The sequence below is a fragment of the Natator depressus genome, chromosome 10 (genome assembly GCF_965152275.1).
Source record: "Natator depressus isolate rNatDep1 chromosome 10, rNatDep2.hap1, whole genome shotgun sequence".
NCBI classification, from domain to species: domain Eukaryota; kingdom Metazoa; phylum Chordata; order Testudines; family Cheloniidae; genus Natator; species Natator depressus.
In genome coordinates this window covers 12,214,143-12,236,775 of record NC_134243.1, presented here as the reverse complement: position 1 = coordinate 12,236,775, position 22,633 = coordinate 12,214,143, and the positions used below count along the sequence as shown (strand labels likewise).

General features: G+C 47.6%; 1 protein-coding gene across 5 annotated transcripts in view; it reads right to left on the bottom strand.

Moving 5' to 3' along the window:
- Positions 1-18,696: 18,696 nt before the first annotated feature.
- MAD1L1 (mitotic arrest deficient 1 like 1) overlaps positions 18,697-22,633 on the bottom strand; it is a 553,489-nt gene continuing 549,552 nt past the window's right edge. For 2 of the 5 annotated variants that reach the window (XM_074965203.1, XM_074965205.1), the window contains one exon: positions 18,703-20,077. In XM_074965203.1, coding sequence (XP_074821304.1) covers positions 19,919-20,077 — 159 coding nt within the window. In that variant the 3' untranslated portion in view covers positions 18,703-19,918. Of the gene's footprint in view, positions 20,078-22,633 lie in introns of all 5 variants that reach the window. The other 3 variants (XM_074965208.1, XM_074965207.1, XM_074965202.1) reach the window with 3 other exon arrangements.

Below are 22,633 nucleotides of genomic sequence, written 5' to 3'. Positions count from 1 at the left end.
TGATTAAGCTGCCGCCTTCTCTCCCCTGCTTGGCAAATACAGGAACCGGAGGTACCGGGCAGCTTTTCAAACCGCAATAAAAAACTGAGGTATTTTGTGTTTGTATTATTGAAAAAGTAAACAGCTCGCAGTGTTTGATGAGCAAGCAATTTTGTAAATGTTGCTGTGAAAATGGACTCCAAAGTTTCATCATGGTAATTTCCAGCCTGTTTTCTCAGCCACAGCGGAGCAGGTGGAGATAAGAACCTGAAGGGTAGAGGAGTGTGATTTCCTAGCTCAGGCTTGCTTAATGGAAGCGACCAATGCACAGGCGCTAATGCTGGTCCTGACGTCAATCAAAAGGTTCCAGTGAGACCAGACCATGTGAAACCAGAAGTGAATGAGAGACTAAAAAGATCAGAAAGGCAGTTAAAGCAAAACATAGCTATCCTCTCCTCATTGCCTAGGACACAACATTCACTCTGGTATAGTCCCTTCATCATATATCCCAGGTGAGCAGCCATTCCTTCTGAATACCTTGTATAGCTCTGCCTTCTACCCCATGTTCATTCCCCCAGGCCAACGGCCATGCCACCAACTCATCTCTACTTTATTCCCTGTGCACACTAACGCAAAACAACCACCTCCTGTCAATATTGCCCACCACCCAACACCCAGCTCTGACATCTCCCCTGTGCATACTACCCTGAAGAAATAGGTGAGAACCAAGAACAAATTCATTTATACCCTTAATCCAAAATGACAGCCACTGGGCCAGAGTGCTTTCCAAAATGGTTCCCGTTGTGATCCCTGGAATGTAATGCATCCTAAAATGGCAGCCGCGATTTCTTCTATAATACTCTCGCATTTTTTTAGAGGTTTTAATAATAAAACACACAGATTGGAGTTTTATCTCAAATGGGTTAGAATACAACAACATGGATGGAAAAAGTGGGCTGTGTTTTGAAAGAGATACCACAGACAAAAAACTATGACCTGCAGAGAGGGGAATAAGCGCCAAGAGACAATGAACCCTTAACAGTATATGGCCTGATTCTCAGAGGAATTGAGCTCCAACAATATCCGTTGAAGTCAATGGAAGCTGTGAGTGCTCAAGAGCTCTGAAATTCAGGCCCATGAATTCAGTTTTCCAACAGAAGTCCCTGGTAATATAAGAGGTCAGGGAAACTGTGTGACCTAGAGGAATGAATGTGAGAGTCAGAAAATCCTCAGTTCCAACATCTGTCCTGCAACTGATTCACCTTCCTCAGGCAAGTTACCTCACCTCAGCGATGTGCCCTCTCTGCTTTGCCTAAAAACTTAGATTGTCACTACTACCATGATCACTCCAACCATCCAGGGGGAGAAGGATAGAACCCAGCTCCTCCCACTCCAAAATGACAGGCCCTTACCAGCTGAGTCAGAGACTCTGTTAGCCACTAGCAGCATGGGGCCTATTACCCAGTTGAGCAGTGCAGATTCCATTGAGTAGAGGACAGTGCCTCACATACAAATGAGCCAGTTCACAACAGGATAAAATATTTATTGGAAGAGACTCAGGATTCAATAATAATGTCAGACATTTTATAATTAACGTCGACGAATCAGGTGCACTTACAAGACATATTTGAATGTATTTGTCCCTTTGTAACAACACATTCCCTCTAATATCCCTGGAGGAATGCCTCATTTCTCTAATCAATGGCCCATTACTATGCATCCACACACACAGTCCATATTTATAATTAAAATATCTGCCTAGTACTGTAGCATGCCACATTTCCTGGTGCTACATAAGAAAAAAACACTCTCGATCACACAAAGGGGGTAAAGGTCAGGCCCTAGTGCCCGTAAATTTGATTTTGCTGATGTGTGGGTTTAAAATCTCCAATCTTGCCCTGAAATATTTAATTGTATTCAAAGCACACGCCAAGACTATACAATAGCTACCTCCATGGATTTAGCATCATGTGCAGGATTGGCTCGTAAGATTTGCTCATCTTATTCAAGGCAAACGCCAACTGATGGGAGTTTTGCCTGCATTAGGATTGCAGGGTTTGGACAGGATTTCCTGTACATGGTGCTCTCTTCTTTATGTTTGTGGAAATATGTTAAGAACTGGTAAAAAGAACAGGAGTATTTCATAGAATATCAGGGTTGGAAGGGACCTCAGGAGGTCATCTAGTCCAACCCCCTGCTCAAAGCAGGACCAATCCCCAACTAAATCATCCCAGCCAGGGCTTTGTCAAGCCTGACCTTAAAAACTTCTAAGGAAGGAGATTCCACCACCTCCCTAGGTAATGCATTCCAGTGCTTCACAACCCTCCTAGTGAAAAAGTTTTTCCTAATATCCAACCTAAACTTCCTCCACTGCAACTTGAGACCATTACTCCTCATTCTGTTATCTGCTACCACTGAGAAAAGTCTAGATCCATCCCCTTTGGAACCCCCTTTCAGGTAGTTGAAAGCAGCTATCAAATCCCCCCTCATTCTTCTCTTCCCAGTTTCCTCAGCCTCTCCTCATAAGTCATGTGTTCCAGTCCCCTAATCATTTTTGTTGCCCTCCGCTGGACATTTTCCAATTTTTCCACATCCTTCTTGTAGTGTGGGGCCCAAAACTGGACACAGTACTCCAGATGAGGCCTCACGAATGTCGAATAGAGGGGAGCGATCACGTCCCTCGATCTGCTGGCAATGCCGCTACTTATACATCCCAAAATGCCATTGGCCTTCTTGGCAACAAGGGCACACTGTTGACTCATATCCAGCTTCTTGTCCATTGTAACCCCTAGATCCTTTTCTGCAGAACTGCTGCCGAGCCATTCGGTCCCTAGTCTGTAGCGGTGCATGGGATTCTTCCGTCCTAAGTGCAGGACTCTGCACTTGTCCTTATTGAACCTCATCAGATTTCTTTTGTCCTCCAATTTGTCTAGGTCCCTCTGTATCCTATCCCTACCCTCCAGTGTATCTACCTCTCCTCCCAGTTTAGTGTCATCTGCAAATTTGCTGAGGGTGCAATCCACACCATCCTCCAGATCATTAATGAAGATATTGAACAAAACCGGCTCGAGAACTGACCCTTGGGGCACTCCACTTGATACCGGCTGCCAACTAGACATGGAGCCATTGATCACTACCCGTTGAGCCCGACAATCTAGCCAGCTTTCTAGCCACCTTATAGTCCATTCATCCAGCCCATACTTCTTTAACTTGTTGGCAAGAATACTGTGGGAGACCGTGTCAAAAGCTTTGCTAAAGTCAAGGAACAACACGGCCACTGCTTTCCCCTCATCCACAGAGCCAGTTATCTCATCACAGAAGGCAATTAGATTAGTCAGGCATGACTTCCCCATGGCGAATCCATGCTGACTGTTCCTGATCTCTTTCCTCTCCTCTAAGTGCTTCAGAATTGATTCCTTGAGGACCTGCTCCATGATTTTTCCAGGGACTGAGGTGAGGCTGACTGGCCTGTAGTTCCCAGGATCCTCCTTCTTCCCTTTTTTAAAGATGGGCACTACATTAGCCTTTTTCCAGTCGTCCGGGACCTCCCCCGATCACCATGAGTTTTCAAAGATAATGGCCAATGGCTCTGCAATCACATCCGCCGACTCCTTTAGCACTCTCAGATGCAGCGCATCCGGCCCCATGGACTTGTGCTCTTCCAGCTTTTCTAAATAGTCCCGAACCACTTCTTTCTCCACAGAGGGCTGGTCACCTCCTCCCTCCCCATGCTGTGCTGCCCAGTGCAGTAGTCTGGGAGCTGACCTTGTTCATGAAGACAGAGACAAAAAAAGCACAGAGTACATTAGCTTTATTTGTGACACCTTAGAGACTAACAAATTTATTAGAGGATAAGCTTTCGTGGGCTACAGCCCACTTCATTGGATGCATAGAATGGAACATATAGTAAGAAGAGATATATTTATACTGTGATAGACCTAGGGCAGTTGGGTACAGCAGAGTAGCAGAAGGCAGATATACTGGCCACTGGATTAACAGTTTTCTGTTCCCTGACTGACCAGAGCAGGGGCTGCTCCAGGCTAATGAGAACACCTGACTCCAGTTAACCTGCAAAGAGCCAGGTGAGGCCATTATGCTAAGGTGACCACCTGACTCTAATTAAGGCCCCTCTGATAATATACAAGGGCTCACTCCAGTCAGGCAGAGAGGAGCGGAAGTGTGGCTGAAGGGCTGGTTAATGAAGACACCCTCAATTCATTGGTAAGGGAGCCCTAAGGTAAGGGAGAAGCAGGAGAGCTGTGGGGAAGTGGCCCAGGGAAATGTAGCAACACTGGCAGTAAAAGGTTGGCTGCCAACAGCTGCTACCATTAGGGTCCCTGGGCCGGAACCTGGAGTAGAGGGCGGGCCCGGGTTTCCCCCAACCCACCACTACAGCAACACCTCCTGGGAGGGGAAAACAGGCCCCTGTCAGGACTGGAGGCTAAGCTGTTTTGGCATGAGGCTGTAGGAGCAAGAGAGACTGTGGGAAGTCTCTCACCAACCTCCGTTGCTGGCTTATGATGAAAAGGGCTCAGTAGACTGTATCCCTGGCCCTAGAGAAAGAAGGGCTGCTTGGAGGGTTGCAGTGAGCCTCTGAAGCTAGCATGAACCGCCTGGAAGTGTGGGACCCATGAGGACAAGGTCAGAGCTCTGCCACAATACATACAGAGAAGGTGGAAGTTGCAATACAAACTGTAAGAGGCTAATTAATTAAGATGAGCTATTATCAGCAGGAGAAAAAATAGCTCATCTTAATTAATTAGCCTCTTACAGTTTGTATGGCAACTTCCACCTTCTCTGTATGTGTGTGTGTGTGTGTGTGTATATATATATGTGTGTGTGTGTGTATATATATCTTCTTACTATATGTTCCATTCTATGCATCCGATGAAGTGGGCTGTAGCCCATGAAAGCTTATGCTCTAATAAATTTGTTAGTCTCTATGGTGCCACAAGTACTCCTGTTCTTTTTGCGGATACAGACTAGCACGGCTCCTACTCTGAAGAACTGGTAAGTTAAGGAGATGTGGTAGGTTCCAAACACATGTTCCAGGAGCCATGGACATTTGGGGTGAGATCCGTTAATGGCATCATGTTAGCTTCTTCTAAAGGCTCAAGCATTACCACTGCATAACACAGCTGCGCGCTATGCAATATGCGGCTAATTTTTCTCAGCAGATTTCAGGCATAACAAAGCCCAACGGGTGTGTATAAACAAAAAGCTACTCACTCCCTGGACCTCATGCATCATTTATACCTATCCTCTCTGTAGCACCAGATACATTTACATATGCCGACATCAATTCCAAACTCCACTTCAAAGCCATATCTGTTTAATGAAGCCAGTGCACTGTGCACAGCAACTTCCACCCCAAAAATAATTAGCAGCTAAGACGTTACCAGGAAAATGCAGTACACCGCTTGCTGCAGTGAGAAGCATGCCTTATTTTCACTTACTAGTATGACCCAGTCTCTGACTCAGGGCTCTGCTCTCGTCTGAGACTTGTGATTGATGCAGTTGCTGTAAGTCAGGCAGATATAACATATATTACACCCTGGAAGGTGACACATTCTCACTCCGTGCAGGAGTCTCTGTGCGTGTGTGAGCAACTATCTCTCTGAGTTTTCATAGAAGAGTCAGGATTGGACAGTATTGGCAAGGTTAGCACCTGCTGATCTCATGACTGCAGGGGATTGCCAAAAAGGGTGTGTAGTTTGTGTTTGCTATCAGAAGTTGCGCGGGTCCCTGTTTTGAGGTTGGCAGGGTTGCCCTGTGACCTTAGGCCAGGGCTGGTGTTCGATGTTAATGGACAAGGGTAGGAAGAAGTAAACCTCCCACTATTCTAAATTTCCCAAACAGAAGCTAACTCCAGACTAAGACATCACTTGATTCTGAAAACAAGCTGCAGCATTGCTACCATCATGATCGGACACTGAACACCTGGGAAGTGCCTTATGATACTAGGCCGAATGGCCAGAGGTGGTGATCATTCTAGGAGCTCTGAACTCTTCAAGGATGTTGCTATGAAGGCAACTCATCAACTTGGAGGAAAACATTGAGCACAATCATGGCTATTTTTATTCGGAGATTCATTGCAGTTCAGTCACACCTCTTCAGCATACAGCAGCATTGTTCATACTAATGTGTCAGTCTTGCTGGGATCCAAAGGGTTAAACAACTCTTCCCATGCAAATTAGATTTAATTAATACTTTTCATCAGTTGCAAATATACCTTCTGAACCCTATTAAAAACATGAATATGCAAATTCAGACCTTTTTTAATTCTCATTTTCAAGGACTTTGAGTCGGGCTTGATTATTCGATTCCAGTTAACAGCCTGTAAGCCTGGTGCAAAATTTAATTTCCATTTTAAGTTACAAAAAATGAATCTGTTGCTAATTAAGCTAATTACAGTGTTACACTAAAGAGGAGACAAACAAGGAGGACAAGATCATTCATTACACTGAACACTGGTTACAGTGATTGTCTTAGGTCTTGTCTACACTACACTGTTTTGTCGTGGACGCGGACTACACTACAAAGCTACTTTTGGCGCACCACTCTGTTGCTTTGCCGACCAGATACTCGACGAGAGGCATAAAGCTTTTTGTGGCAAAGTTGAAGCATCAGTGTAGACTCTGCCCATTCGTTATGTCAACATAACTGGCCTCCTCCAGTATCCCACAATGCCTGCCGTGACCGTGCTGCTCATTGTCTGGAACTCGGCTGCCCTGCAGGCATGCGCCCCTCCCATTTCAAGGCTCCGGGAAGCTTTGACATTCCTCGGCCTGGGAAGCTCACAGAGCTGCTGAGGATACTGCTCCGGGCAGCTGAGGCGGCTGTGAGAGAACTTGGGAATCAGACCCATTACTGTGGAATGTTGCTATGGCAGGCCCGCAGGCAGAGCGGGGCAAAGGGGTGGAGAGACCGCTCAACAGAGGTGAAAGTAAGCTGCTCCAGTCCGGTCTGGGGTACCAGCAAGAGCCGGTCCACAGCTGACTGTACCGGCAGGGGGCAGCTTCCCCAGGCCGGCAATTTAAAAGGGCCCTGGGCAGCAGCAGCCAGAGCCCCGGGCCCTTTAAATTGGCGCCAGAGCCCTGGGGCTCCCAGCTGCCACTATCGCTACCATGGGGCTCCAGTGGTGATTTAAAGATCCCGGGGCTCCCAGCCGCCGCTACTGCAGATGGAGCCCCAAGCCCTTTAAATCTCAATGTAAAGGGCCCAGGGATTTAAAGTCCCCGCCCACTTCCGATAGAGGCCCCACCCACTTCCAGTCAAGCTCCTGCCCTCTGCTCAGGACCCCAGCCCTGCCTACCGGTAAGTCCTTTAAGTTACTTTCACCCCTGCTGCTCAAGCTTCTGTCTAAACTTAAAGCGACAGCATGCCGACACACTCTCCCCCAACACACACTCTGTTTCTCTCACATATACACCCCCCTCACAAAGTCTCACACACACTTCCCCAACACACACACTGTTTCTCTCACATATACACTTCCCCCCACACAGTCTCTCTCACACTTCCCCAACACACATTGCTTCTGTCTCCCTCCCCAACACACATGCTCCCTGTCACACACTCTTCCCCCTTCTCCCCCCACACACTTCAGTTGCAAAGCAGCTGGCAATCTAGTAGGATGCCCATGGAACCACGGGATTGAGAAACATGCATCATGTGACGCTGTCCCTGCCCAGTGAGGCATTGCAAACCCTTCCCAAAACACCCTACAGCCAATTGCACAGTGGGATAGCTACCCACAGTGCATTGCTCTCTGTGTCTATGCAAGAGCTGCTCGGGTGGATGCGCTCTGCTGACACAAGGAGCATAGTGTGGACATGCAACAGCAGTTTAACTAAAGCGGCATAATTTTTGTCGACACAACTCCATAGTGTAGACATAGTCTTAGTCCAGAGAGAACCATGAAGTCAGGAAATCGGCACGAGGGCAGCTCCTGATACTGAGTGTGGGTTTCTGGCTGTCCTGTGCAGCAGACGTTGGGAGTTTGTGATCCTGGCCCTAGTGTGATGGTGTGAGGTTTCTCCCCCACACAGGGGATGTCGACACCGCAGTCAGAGGTCTGACGGTTGCGCTTGAAGATCTCCTCAATCTAGCTTTGCTCTTGCTAGCTCAAACAGCAGCAGCAGTGATGATGCCAGGACAGAACGGGCTGTGCAAGCCCACCCAGAACTTGAGTGGCTAGGCCCAAGTTGTTGCGGCTTCACCGCCATTGTTATTGGGGCTAGCCAGATCAAAGATAGCTTGGCTATGCCTACGCTTGCCGCAATCACATCTCTGACAGTCTGCAGTGTAGATATAGCCGAAGAGCCATAGTCAGACAAGATCTCCACCAGCAGAACAACAAGGTGCAAAACACCTGAGCCTGCCACCCCAGTCATGGCTGCTACAGCAAAAGGTGGGTGGCCGGCTGAGATCCAGCATCCTCCTAAATGTAGGCGGGGCTGGCCGGGGAAGGGCTGCGGCCAGGGTAGCGTAGCAGGCACTGCATTAGCACAATCCGCAGCAGCTTCTGCGAGCGGGCTTTTAACCTGCCCTGCCTCGATGGAAACCCAGAAAAAAGGCAAGTGGAGGTACCAGTGCCTGCCCTCCAGGGGGGTTACTCTGCCCTGGGATTCCAGGGGATCAACCAGCTGCCAGCTTGCAAATTACACCTCCCTGTGCCAATGTGGGTATGTGGCCCAAGAGTTTAAATTGTGACACTAGAGTGCAGTGCTATATAGTCAGTCTATGGTGCTTAGAACCTTAGGGTCCAGGCCTGGCGCTTGTGCTTGGTGTGTGGATCCTGTCTAGGGTGACCATATTTCCCAAAGGGAAAATGGGACACTCTCTGGGGCTAGCCCGAGCCCTCCCCCACCTATAGGACTGGCCTGAGCTGCTTGTCCGAGGGCCCCCATGCAGGGCTGGTGTTGCTGCTGGCCCGAGCGCTGCCAGCCCCCCGGGCGAAACTGGGGCTAGAGTTGCTGATCACCCTGCCTGCTCCCCTGTGCAGGGCTGGCATCGCTGCTCTCCCTCATGTTCCTCCGCACCCCACTTCTTTGACAAAAGTGGGCATTTGCCCTGTTTGCTCTTGCCAAGTGATCAAGTTGGCAAGAGAAAAATGGGACAAATGCCCACTTTTGCAAAAAAAAAAAAAAAAAAAAAAAAAAAAAAGTCGGGATGGCCAGGACAGGGCTTAAAACCCAGCCAAAATGGGACGTATGGTCACCCTAATCCTATAATACTCACAGGCTGGGAGCTGGAATCTCTGTCCTAGGGCCACTTTTGCACCAGTGTAAATCCATTGTCTTCAGTGGATTAACTCCTGATTCATACCAATGTAACAGCAAGAGGCAGGATCCCGGTATACCACTGTGCAGACCCCACTGTGCTCACAGGCTGGGAGCGTGATCCTGGCATTGGTGTCCTGCTGCATGGCTCTGAATTCACTCACCAACCTTACACAACCTTGCAGCGCTGCCTGAGTATAATTATATAAGAACTGCTGTTATAAACTGTTAATAATCCCTTAAAATCAGTCATTAGCCTGCTTAAGAGCGATTCTGTATTTGGCATATTCTAATGAGTTAGTGTAGTTAACGAGTGATTTGTTAGAGCTGTAATCCTCTCAACATCACCTCAGGGTTGTTCACTAAAAAAGGGCAGCATGCGATGAAGCTATCTGCTGATCCAGCCTGATATCTTTCGGGGGGAATGAATCGCAGGGCCAGACACTTGACTGAGTAATATACAAAAGATATTGTGTCAGTTTCAGAAAGGCCAGAAGCCAGCGTCTGTGCTGTCAGGTGGCTCTTGGCATTTAAATGGAACTGTTGTTATCCAAAGGAGAACTCCTAGCCCTTCCCTCGGTATATTAGTTTATTTCAATCTCACCTGGCAGCCAGCATGAGGAGGATTTGACAAACTATAACTGCAGGTTTATTAAATCAACCCAAGAGAGAGACATATTATCTGGGGACCTTTTATCAACCCTTCTCGCTTCAACCTGTCTGTCAGGTTTTTCGTTTTGCTTGTCTCTCCTCCTCCCCCCCCCCCTTTTTTTTTTTTCAAGAAAGAAGAATTCCAATAATGATAGCCAGGGCACTGTCACTTCAGAGCGTGCCAATCAAATGCAGCTCTGTTTGGTAACAGCGCGATCAGATCACAAAAGGAGCAGATCACAAAAGGCTGGAGCGTGACTCCTAAAACAAGCCCAGCAAGCAGAGAGGTGCACACACGGGAGAGGAGAGAGAGACTGAGAAGCACATTGAGGAGGAATCGGGATGGAGGAGGCCAGAGAGAAAGAGAATCACTGAAGGGGGGAAATTAATCTCCCAGAAGTTTAGATGGGAGCACGGGGGCGGGGGGGAGATGCCACCATTAAGTGTATTCTTCCTAGACATGAGGATTCTGCTTTGCAACAGAGGAGCCCCCATGAGACTTCTTTCCTGCCTCCATTAGTGGCCGTGCCTGATGCTTCCCCAAGAAGTTGGCATCCTCCCTCCCCAGGCCCATCTAGTGGATTTAGCTAAACGTGTAATATTTGGGTGGGGGGGCAGGGGGAGGGAATGAGGGGTGGAGAATTGCCTTCTCAGTCCCTGCAGGCGATCAGCTTGGTCCCTGAAGCATAGGATATAATTGCCCTTATTATTTTAGCTTGCATAGCAGCAAATGTTGCTAATGGTCATAAAATTAACCAGTCCTTATTTAAATCCAGCTACCGTCTGTGTGTTGATGACCTCCTGATGGGCTCTGGCATCATCCCAGCTTTGGGAAGGAGGCAGAGAGAACAGATGGGGGTGAGAGAATCTAACCCCCCCCCCCCACACACACACAACCCAACAACAAACAAACCAAAGAAGGAATCAATTATAACAAAACATATTAAAGAGAAATCAATCAATCAGCCAGAGACTTCAGAAGGGGAGAGTGTCAAAGAGAGATGGAAGCAGTATCAGATATAATTAGTAACACTAATAACTATGAGGGATGGAGCCTGGGCCATGAAAGAGGGTGAGGTAGAGTAGCACTGAGCAGACGTGCCTCAGCAAGTGTTATACAATATGTGGGAAACAGGGCCAGATAGAAACTCTGCCACAGCTCTCTCTCAGGTTTTGGGGATGGCTTGTCCTGCCAGTCATCTGAGCATGTGGCTTCTCCAAGGTTCGCCAGCTCTCACTTTCAGGAACACCCTTATGTCGCTTACTTTAGGTCCTGACGCTCCCTTTGGAACCATTTGCCATCACGGTTCTCTAGTCTCACCAGAAGGGTCAATCAGCAAGGTCAACCTGCAGGAAGCAATTTTATACCCCACTCGTCTTCTTCAGCTCTGCCATGTGCCAGCACGCCACCACCATGGGGAGTGAGAGGACGGGGACAGTATCCAGCACTACTTAATATAATGATTCCGGGCATTTCCCATTGCCGCAGGATCTAAGTACTATATACAAAATCTAGAGCAGCATTCTTTCTGTCTAGGGAAAGACCGTAGTCTACACTCTGCCCCTTGTTTTAAGATGCTTTCCTACACGGTATCGTTCGTGGGAGTTGTCTTTCAGGGTCTACATTGATAGGCTGCATGCAACATTGAGGGCAAGATCATACAAATAAGGCAAGTCTTGTCCTGTGCCCTGGAAGTGACAATACCGAATGCCTAGCCTCCACTCTCTTCCCATCTCTCTGCAGAGCCTGCGGCTTATCAAAGGGTCAACATTCCACCACCCAGGACATCAGCAGCCCAGATTAATGGAGGGTTTCTCCAGTGATTTCCCCTCAGTGTCTATATCTGGAGAGAAATCTGCCTCAGTTCTTTTGGATGCTAGAGTTTTTAGATCAAAACCAATTAAAGCAACTCCTTGTCCCCTTCAGACTAACTTCTGACATTCTCCAGAATAATCGAAAATCGTCTGGCAAAAATGTAAAAGAAGAACCGACCCCCCCCACCCCATAATGCAACCAAGTTCAAATACAGATTTCCATCAATTTTGTAACAAACCTGCGTCACCAAGTTAAAAGTAGCATCAGCACATTTCATATTAGCCAGGGCTCTTTTTCAGAACAGATCATACATTTGTACCCTATTTTTCTAGACACTTGTGTCAATGTGATGTCATCATACACCATTCAGTCTTTCCTCTCAGCCTGAAAAAGCTTTTCCATTGGAAAGGAGGGGATTTTAATGTTTTAAAAAGATCTGGTGAGAAAGCTTTTCTGATTTTCTTTAAATGTCTCTTTCCTGGTCAGAGTGGGGGCATTTTGTAGCTTTTAAATATCATGCAATTTTTAGCATTGTCGCTATTCAATTTGAATCCACCGAGATGGCAGACAGCACAAATTGATTGACACTACAACAGAGCACCCTTTTCCTGCTGTCCTCTCAATCCACTGGGCTCCCTTGCTGGAGACTTAAAGCTATTCGCTACCATCGCTTCATATCCCACATAACAGTCACTATCCTAACATGTTTTAATAGCGAAAAACTGTAACAGAACCAAACCTGCCTGCATTGCGTCACCAACAGTACCATGTGTCGTTTGCTGACAAGCTCCAGCATTATTTTGGTGACGTCCTAAGAAAGCAATGCCCCCTGCCCACATCTTGCTTCAACACGTTCTCCCATCCGCCCAAGTCACACTGTTCTCTGTGGTCTCTAAGCCCTCAGCAGGGATCGTGAAAATGAAAAGGACTGTGGTTGCATCTCCATCCTTGTTTCTCTGACACGCTGGAACTGTCTACGGCTTTAAAAACCCAAGCCCTCCCTAAACTAAAGCCACCCATCAGCAGAGGGTGCAGAGTCCCTCTTCCTGGAGCCATGAAGGGATTCTACAGCTCTAACGCTGCCACCTGTGCCCACGTCTGGCTGCAATATTTTGTCATCCCCTTTGCACGAGGCTAGCTCTTGCAATATGCCAGGGCTCAGGCTGACAGAGCTGGAGAAATCCAGGCCACAAATTGCCTTCACCTTCAATCTCACTCGTGGAACAATGAGATGATGCTAATAAACAACTCGCTGCAGACTGAGAAGCTCACCGCACTCTGCAAACATTGGTTAATTAAGTCTTAAAACATCCCTGAGATAGGGAAGTGTTATTTCCATTTTACAGAGACCTTGACAGAAAGAGGTTAAGTGATTTGTCCAAGGCTGTGCCAGAGCCAGGAGTCAGAACCCTGATCTCCTCCTATCTCCCAGCTCTGGGTTAACCACATGACCTTTCCTATGTAAGCGGTAGGGTGTTGCCGCTCCTTCAGACCCTCTGCTGGACAGGGAAGAGACTGGGCCAGACCACGATTCTGAGAGTGGCCCCAACGTGGCTGTTAATCTCACCCTCAGTGATGCTTGGAAGCCCCTGGAATCCATAGGGCCCCAGAGTCATCAGAGGCTGCTCCTCCTCCCCTGAAGCTGCTTGCCTGCCCATCTGTCTGCTACTGACCTGGCTGCTGTGACAATAAACCCGGGCAATGTCAGCTCACTATGATAGCCTCCAGCTTCAGTGGAGTGGTGGACAAAGACACCAAGAGTTAGACCTGATGGCTGACTATGAGGGTGGTAGGAGTTAAGACACATTTTGGGTGACTGGCAAAAGGGCTCTTTGTTGTTTGCTTGCAGAGGGATGCACGTTGAATTTGCACTTAGGAGCCTATTTGACTATTCGTACGTCCCTGTGCTCCAAGCAGTCGCTCCCGTCACTTGTGCTTGAGCCAAGCCCTGTCTTTAAAAATGCAGTTACAATCAGAAAAATGTGTCTGAACAAATATCATCTGGGCACCCTGTGCGGTAGACACTATCCTTCGGTGATTTCCAGATCAAAGTTGCTCAGATAGCAACACTGCCCCAACTGCAACAGAGTTGGAGTCCAGTGACAGTGCTTTGCTCCTGCCCTGCTCTCAAAGATTTAAGACTCCACTCATAAATATCAACACGCAAACCAAACGAAAAGCCAATGACATGCTCGAATTCAGCACGGGCGTTCTCAAGGAGCTCAACATCCAGAGCTCACATTTCTAATGAAAGGAATTGGAGTGTTCACTGCGGGTGTGTGGTGTAGGGCGTTGTCTCAACATGGAGGAGAAGCTAACGAGACTTTGCTCCTCTCTGTCTGAATCATTGGGAGCTTCCCAATGCTACGTCGACGGGTGATGAGTCTGTTCTTTGGGAACATGTAGGAACATGCCAACTTGCCGTGCTGGATTAAACCACGTCCTTCAGTGGAGGCATTTTGCCACCAACCATGGCAAACGTGCCATGCTTGCAAGGCAGGCAACACACCCACCCAACTGTAGCCATAGGCTGGGCTCCTATTGCAAGTCAGCTCTAAGTACTGGAACAGCAGTCGTACAACAGAGAGCGGGTCTTTAATTCGCATATGGAGAGGATGGAGGCAGGAAAACAAGGCTTCTTGCTACCACATACAGTGTGGAAGCCTGAAATAGATCTTTCACCGCCCTGACCCAAGATGACAAGAAAGAACACCCCCGCGAAGGAAAGGTTTTCAGTGCTCTGCCTCCTCTCCCTTCCCAAGTATTGTATGACAAGAATAAAAGGAGAATGGGAAGCTTTTTCCTCCTCTCCTGGCTTCTGAAGATAAAGCGACTGCTGCCCTGTCCTCTCCACCCCACTCTGTGGTGAGCCCTTTGCAGAATTAGCCCAACCAGAGACTCAGAGAGACTTTCAGATTCTTAGGGTGGGGAATGAGACAGGATGTAAAATTCCGGCTGTTTCAACCACTGCACAGAAAATAGCATTATCCAACTCGATCTCTACGGCAATGAATGCAGCTGGAGACTGGCATCCACTGTGTGCACTTCAGCAATGGCTGATGCATTTCACCCCACTTCTCTCAGAGACGTCTGCTGGCTGGGACAGGAGTAGCTGAGAACTCCCCAGAAACTCCTGCACTCTTCCTTACGCTCAGAGCAGGGAGGTGAGAGGATTGGGCAAGAGTGACTGAGCTCTCCCAATGCAAGTGACCCATCCCAAATGATCCTCATTGCTGGCCCCTGCTGGAAGAGGTGGTGACTGGAGTTAGCGAGCCCCCCTCAGCCAATATTCCTCCACTGTTCCCTACACAGACTCTGTCTTCTGTTGGGACAGGCCAAGCCTGGAATGGCCGATTTCCCCAGATCTCCCAGAACAGTTATTCAACAGTAGGACACAAAGCATTTAGGGCCTGGTCTACACTGAAAAGTTACATCTCTCCACACTCCTGAGAAGCATAGTTAAGCCAACCTAATCCCTGGCATAGCCAGTGCTCAGTCAATGGAAGAATTCTTCCCCTGACCCACCAGCTCTCAGGGAGGTGGCAGTGACAGGAGAACTGGTCACTGTTGTAAGTACCTGTACTGAAGCACTGCAGCTCCAGCCCTGCTGCTGTAGCAGTGTAAATGTAGACACAGCCTTAGTTTAGTTTGTTTTTCTTCTCTTCATTTACAAATCATGGATCCTTTCCCAGCTTCTTCCATCTTCCTGCTCGACACCATCCTCCTCCTCACCCTCATCGCCTCTCCTCTTCCTCACAACCCCTGACCCAATGCCCCTTTCATCCCCCAGCTTCTCCTTCAACACCTCTTCACCGTCCCATTCCCACATCCTCACTTCATCATATTCACGCCACCTCCTACTCATGACCAGCCCCTCCCTCATCACCCCTCAGCTTCTCCCATTCTCCCTCTCCTCACCAACCCTGCCTTGCTGCCCCCAATATCATCCCCATCTTCCCCTCCTCCTAACCATCCCCCACAGACCCACTATCCTCCAGCTCCTCCTCACACCCCTCTCATCACCAACCCCCCCCATCAGTTTCTTTCACCCACCTGCCGTGCCCCTCAGGTTCTCCTGCCCCTCATCATCACTCCTCTTAGCTTCTCCCACTCCTCACCATCCCTCCATCACCCTCCTCAGCTTGTCCCATTCTCCTGCTCCTCACCATCCCCACCCTGCCACCCCCTCATCATCCTCACCAGCCGTGCTACCCCACCTTCTCCTTCACCACCTCCCCCACTGCTGCCTCCCTCACCTCCTCCATTTTCTTTGGTCCTGATCATTGCCCTCTTTCCCACTCTCTCCTACCCTGATATTCTCCTGCATCACACATCCAAACAAATGTGATCTGTAATTAGGTTTCATGAGCCCGTGATCTGAACTGGAACATTCTAGGAGTGGTTTTTAGACTCCTCTTTTCTCCGGCATACGCTTTTACCAAAGCCAACCACCCAATGCACAAACAAAGCAAAAACTCCCAAGCCAACAAAGAATCAGGAAAAAACACAAAGCCAGAGTCTAAGGCTGAAGTTCCACAGATGCAACTTGCCCTCTTAAGAGAGGCATGAAGTTTGGAGTGGCTGCTTAACTTCTTGCCTTTTAGGGACTTTGTTGCTGAACTTCCAGGTTCTTTTTCCCTGTCAAATATTTATACACGTATGTGGATGAAGGAGTCGATCAGCGGAGAAGCACAGGGTTTTGCAAGCAGTTCAAGGGAGAGAAGGTTTGGGCAAGGCTGCCACCAAATCAGTGCTCTGAACATGAGGCCCCAGCGCTGTGCATTAGTAACTCATATTTTACAGTTTATAGCACATACGCCCAGCTAGCATGCACCTAACTCCAAGTGGGATACATAAACTCTTGTTAAAACTCCCTCCACTCCCCTCCGACTGTACATTTATTACTGATCAGCCAAGGCTTTGGAGACTGCTCTCCAAACGGGACCCAAGTTTCACTGGTGATGACTCGGAGACACATGGCACTTAGATCCAGGAGCGGTTTAAAGCTACAGTACATCAGGGCACATTCCATGCCTCTGTTTTTTACTGCCTATGCGATTATTTTGCCTCCCCTTTTAGTAGAAGTAACGCAGTGTGAGAGGCAATGCCATCGTGTGATTTCACAGCAGGGGGCTTCTTAGATGATCATAGAATATCAGGGTTAGAAGGGACCTCAGGAGATCATCTAGTCCAACCCCCTACTCAAAGCGGGATCAATCCCCAATTTTTGCCCCAGATCCCTAAATGGCCCCGTTCAAGGACTGAACTCACAATCCTGGGTTTAGCAAGCCAATGCTCAAACCACTGAGCTATCCTCCCCCCTCCATGTAGCTCAGCGTGTAGTAAATAATCATTGAATTCTTAGCATCAGAATTATTCCTCCCAGCTCCCTTGTGAGATAGGTATGCATTATAATCCTCATTTTACACAAGGAGGAAACTAAGTCAGTGGGGTTAAGTGATTTGTCCAAGGCTCCACATCAAATCGGTGTCAGAGCCAAGACTAGGCCGTCAGAATTCTTAATTCCCATCCCTGACACTTAACCGCTCGACAATGTGTCTCTCTCATTTAGTGCAGAGCTGTTTGCAGTCGACACTTTCAGTTGAACGCTCCCGCACCAGTGAGCAAACCACCCAGGAACTGAGTTTCCCAAAGGTCATTGTCTGATGCAAAGCTAATTGCTACTCACTTGCAAGGCCCGGCTCCACAGGGAGCCTCCAAACAGAGCACCTCTTGCATGCCAAGGCAAGAGCTGCTGTTTGAAGAAAACAGGAGAGCTAATACACTGGCACGTGCTCTCTGAAGCCAGGCATGCCATCTGCAGCGGCAGTGTGTATACAAATGAAGTGCCCTCTGGCCAGCAGCTCTTGTCTGCAGAGAGCAGACTCTTATACACCAGAGTACCCCCTGGATGCCCGGGCAGAAGCCCTGTTCTATAAGGGGCAGAGGCTATAATTCACTGGAGTGCTGGTTTATTAAACCTTGTTAAACAAACCAGCTTCTTTGGAAACCCATGGCTCAAAGCAGTAATTCATCTCAGTGTCTCCCCCCCACAGTGAGGGAGTCTTGGAAGAGAGAGATTTCTTCTAACCCAGCCTATTATCCATTCACCCTTGGGAGGCAACCTTCTAATGGGCAGGAGGCTCCCTTCCCTTGCCCGTATCCAGCACCGCTTCTCACATCACCTCTGTTTCGCTAAGATAGTGGATTTATTGTAAACTTATTAATTACTTCATTTCTCCTGCAAGGAGCCAGGAGAAAAATTTCCAAAAGCAGCCAGGCTCCGCTATTATGCTGGCTGAGAAGTCGAGTGCGGCTGATGTCATGATTCATTTTCTCCATGACTGATGAAGGCGGCTCTCGGTTCCATGTTGTGCATACGAAGCAGACAGCATTCCCCTGGCACAGAGTGCCAGGCAATCCATCTTCAACCAGGACTTCTCCAAGCAGCAGAGAAAATGGCAAACTTTTGCTATTGGTTTTCACTCAGATGACGAGGCTAACTTGCCTGTAACCACTGTGTGAATGGGGGAGCTGTGATCACTTATGATAAGCTGGGTCTGGAGCAACTGTTTTCTTCTTCTTGTAGCGCCAACTTTGTTTGCTATAGTCACTCCAGCAGGGAAAGATTGGAGCTAGAGTTGCTGTGAGAGTCCTATATGATTCCTGCTGAGAACGGACGAGCTACTGCCTTCCCACATGGTTATGGAATAAAGCATAATGGGATGGCAAGGGGAAGCCATTGTATTGGCAGGATCTCTGTTGTATAATGACTTTGACTAGTATCGTTTCTGGCACTAATGAGATGTGCCTGGAGAACCGAAGGTCTGCGTAATATGCCCTCCCTTCTGGTGGTAAAATCAACCCAAGCATCATTGATTCACCATCCATTATCAAACGGATACCAGTGACGCAAACGCCCAATAAAAGAAGCATACACCCAGATGGAGAAGTGACACTTTATTCTGAAAAACAAACTAACCAAACCCCTCCATCATAGTACAACATTTCAGAGCTGTCAGAAGGATCCCTCAGCTGAGTCAGGAGAGAGAGAGTGGTGGCAGTGAAGGTTACACCCAGTAATACAAGAAGGTGACAACTCTGGCTATGGACACTAGGCTACAAAACAGCAATGCAGTGAGTACACCACGAAGAGGCCCTCCACTCCCTGCTCCTTTCCCTGTGTTCCTGAGATAAGCCAAGCAACCCCTGAGAGTCTTGCGCAAGGAAGGAAAAGCACTTAAATGACGTCTAAGCACTAGGCATACAGCACAAGAGGGAGAAAGAGAGAAGGGTATACCAGGTGCTGAGTTCTGGCAAACCAGGATCTGGAATTATGAAGGACTAGATGTCGCAAAGTTTTATGTCTTGAAAGACTGTCAACTTATTGATCAGCGAGCTGTATCCAAAGGGCCCCACTATCCATGACTCCAGTCGTCCACAAACATCCTGCACTCCCAGAAGCCAACCCTTAGTCCTCATTAGTTGGTGGCAGCTTGAGCTGTCATCTCCCCTAGAGCCTGTGATCTCTGCTTTAAAGAGCTTTCAAGTGGGAGAGGTTGAGACCCAATTCAACAGGATCCTCCTGCGAGAAGCTGTGAGCTCCCCAAAGCTAGCATTCTCACGCTCTTCCCGACAGCGACTCCTGTTGAGACTGACTACATAAGAGGCTGGCAATTTAATAAAAAGGTTTCAATGTTTATAAATAGCGGGGTGGGAGTTGGCAAAAACTCTGGCACTCTGGAGTTATACATGCTCTCCCCTGGAAATATTACTGTGGAAATCTGCATGTGTGTGGTGGGCTGAGAGCTGTCAGAGAGATTGGTTAGTAAAATCAACATTAAAAAAAAGAGGCCTTTGGGTTGGACCAACATTGTCAAGGAGTAACTGGACTTTGGGCCAAAGGAATGTGACTCCAGCTCAGAAGGAAGCAGGAAATGCCTTCTTCATTCAGACTCCTTGGTTGCCTCTTCAAACAGCCCTGAAGCGTTTGGGGAGAAAAGGAGAGAGGGGACTTCAAAAGAAATTGGAAGCAACCAAATGCAGCAGAAGAAACAAAAAGAACTTGGCATGGCTAGCTCATGGATCCCCTTTCCACTGCACTAGGCTGGTTGTGGTGAAACAATGATAGTCACACATCCATTCACGATCCATGCCCAGAAGGCGCAAGGCTAGGATTCACTGAGGGCTAAGCACAGGTCTGACGGCTGAAGAGTTCGAGGGTTACAGCGCTGAGGAACGCTGGTATGCTGTCCTGGTGCAGCAGGTGCAGGTCAATGAGCTCACGGATTGTGAGAGAGAATTCAGTTTCCAGAAGTTGCATCTTCCCACCAGAAGAGCTGGAGGCCTGAGGGGAGAAGGAAGAGTGGAGAAGAGAGAAATGAGGGGAGAGAGGGGAAAAGGAAAAGAAATTGTTAATACAGTAGGGTTTTATTTCACACCAAATGCTGAAGAATTCTAGCACTCTCACTATGGAGTCTCCTTCAGTATGCATCTTATTCTAATCAAAGTAACGTTATCTACTGCAGAGCAGGTGTTCAACATATGATTTAATTGGACCATTATTAAGTTCTGCATTTCCAAAATCTCTGAACAATACACCCCGTGTGAGCCTCAAATGAATAATGAATTATAAGGCAGTAGGAAGAATGTTTAAAATATCTTGAAAACAAACTTTAAAGGGTTTGAACAATTAACACATGCAGTCATAGTAGAAAATGCAGAACCAGGGATGCTTTAGAAGAGAAATCTTTGAATAGCCTGGTCGTGGGAGGCAGGAAATATTCAAAAAACTCTTTCTCCATTAAGAATCAAAGTCCTTAAGCCCCTCCTGTCTTGGAGGATAAGGAGACATGTTTTCAATGAACATTCCCTTTAAATGAGCTAATGATCTACCTTTAACTAGCCCCCTTAGTTCGGGTATGTCTACACTGCGATAAAAGACCCAGAGCATGGCTGTAGCTGGCCTGGGCCAGCTGGCTCAGGCTGTGGAGCTATAAAATTGCAGTGTCTACATGCAGACTTGGGCTCGAGCCCGTGCTCTAAGACCCTCTCCCAACTAGTGCAGTCTCAGAGCCTGGACTCCAGCCTGAGCCCGAACGTTTATGCTGCAATTTTATAGCCCTGCAACCCAAGCACCTGGGCTCTGAGACTTGGTGCAGTGAGTTATTTATCACAGTATAGACACACGGGATGTGTTTTACCAACCCTGCTTCATATACCCAGGTGCTATGGTGATGGGAGAAATTATTCCGGAGACACACACACAGAAGGGTGGAATCCCAATATACGGGCACATGGTAAAAATCTCCTCTCGTCATAACATAGATTATAAAAAGGGTAAAGAAGCAAAATGCAAGAGGAGCCAAAGGATGCTTTGAGAGTCCCTCATGCCACGGGTGGCACAAAATCTGCTTGTTTATTAATAAACCAGCAAAACTATCACAACGGAAATTCACATTTTTCTCCCCAGACATTTCCCTTTTGGGAATGATCACTGCTCCTCATCTGCCCCCTTAATGAAGCAAAGCTGGAGGCAACACAAGCACTGCCTCACAGAGTCCAGCCTGCCTCAGTAACAGGACAGTCCCTATCCACAGTCTGTGCAGAAGGGAAACCCTGAAGCAGCTCAGGTGGAACCCCCCTGTCCCAAAAGGGATATCCATGACTTCAGCTGTGGGTGTTTGTGCATGCAGACAGCATGTATCTTCACCTGCCAGAAGGGCAGCAATAATGTCAGGGAAGCACCAAAGGCCCCGGGGATCTGTTTGTTTCCAATTTCATGTTTTCAGGAGTCAGGATTAATTTCATTATGAACTTCTCATGTAAATGTCACTTCTGATTGTGAAGAGTGCAAGGCACAGAGGAAGCCCCTGTCACACCAATGCCGGGGAGGGGATTTTAACAAGATTTTATAGTGGAAAAGTAAATTAAGAGTTTGTTTAAAGCTCTTCCACTTCTGTTCAGCTTAATGTTCATTTCTCTTTATGAACTACTCCAGATGGCGAAGTTTAGAGCCTTAATCTTTTGTTTAGTGGAGCCAGCCGCCTTGCTTTCTGAGCATCCATCGTGAAACTGGGTCAGATAGGGACAAATTGAAGAGACTGACTGGGAAAGATGAAAAAGTGGCAAATGACAGACAGAAAGGGAATTAGGTCAGTGAGGGATATGCATTTGCAATCTATGCACAAGCCCACGCAGAGTGTGGAGCTCTCATTCAGCCTTGAATTAGACTATAGGCCAGATGCTATCAATCAGAGATGTGCCAAGGCAGCCAGATTTTGGTTTTCAAATCCAAGCCCATGGGTGTTGGATCTGGTTCTATGTGACCTGAAACACTGAAGTTTAGGCTGGTGAGAGGAAGGTCCAAATATTATGGAGGCACAAGTTCTATCTTCACAGTCAAGGCTGAGTTGAATTTTGCAATTCTCTTTGCTATGTATGAAAAATACAGTGTCTCCTCCCCCAAATTATTGCCCTTATTCTTTGGGCACAGAATTAATTTTCTGAGAATTTACAAGGAAATCCATGTAGGACTTTAAATTAATTTTAAAAGCATTCTTTAAGAAGTTTAGCACCCACTGTCAGACTGTTTATTTGTTCCTTATGATCTCAGTAATGGAATTACCCAAATGCTTCAAAACTCTGTATAGTTAGAGCTCAGTGAAATCTTGTGCGTAGACTACATTGGAATACTTGTTTATTTATTGAAGATTAATTGTCATTTGCCCCCCATTATTCTGAAAATTTCTGATTCAGCAGAGGCTGAATAATATGTTCTACGACAGAAAATTCCATGAAGAGCTGCATTCTTTCAAAATGGCCGTCATCTCTGACTGTTTTCAACAAGACTGAGGGTTCCTCGGCCTCCTGACAACATAGAGGGACACCATCTTCCCTGATG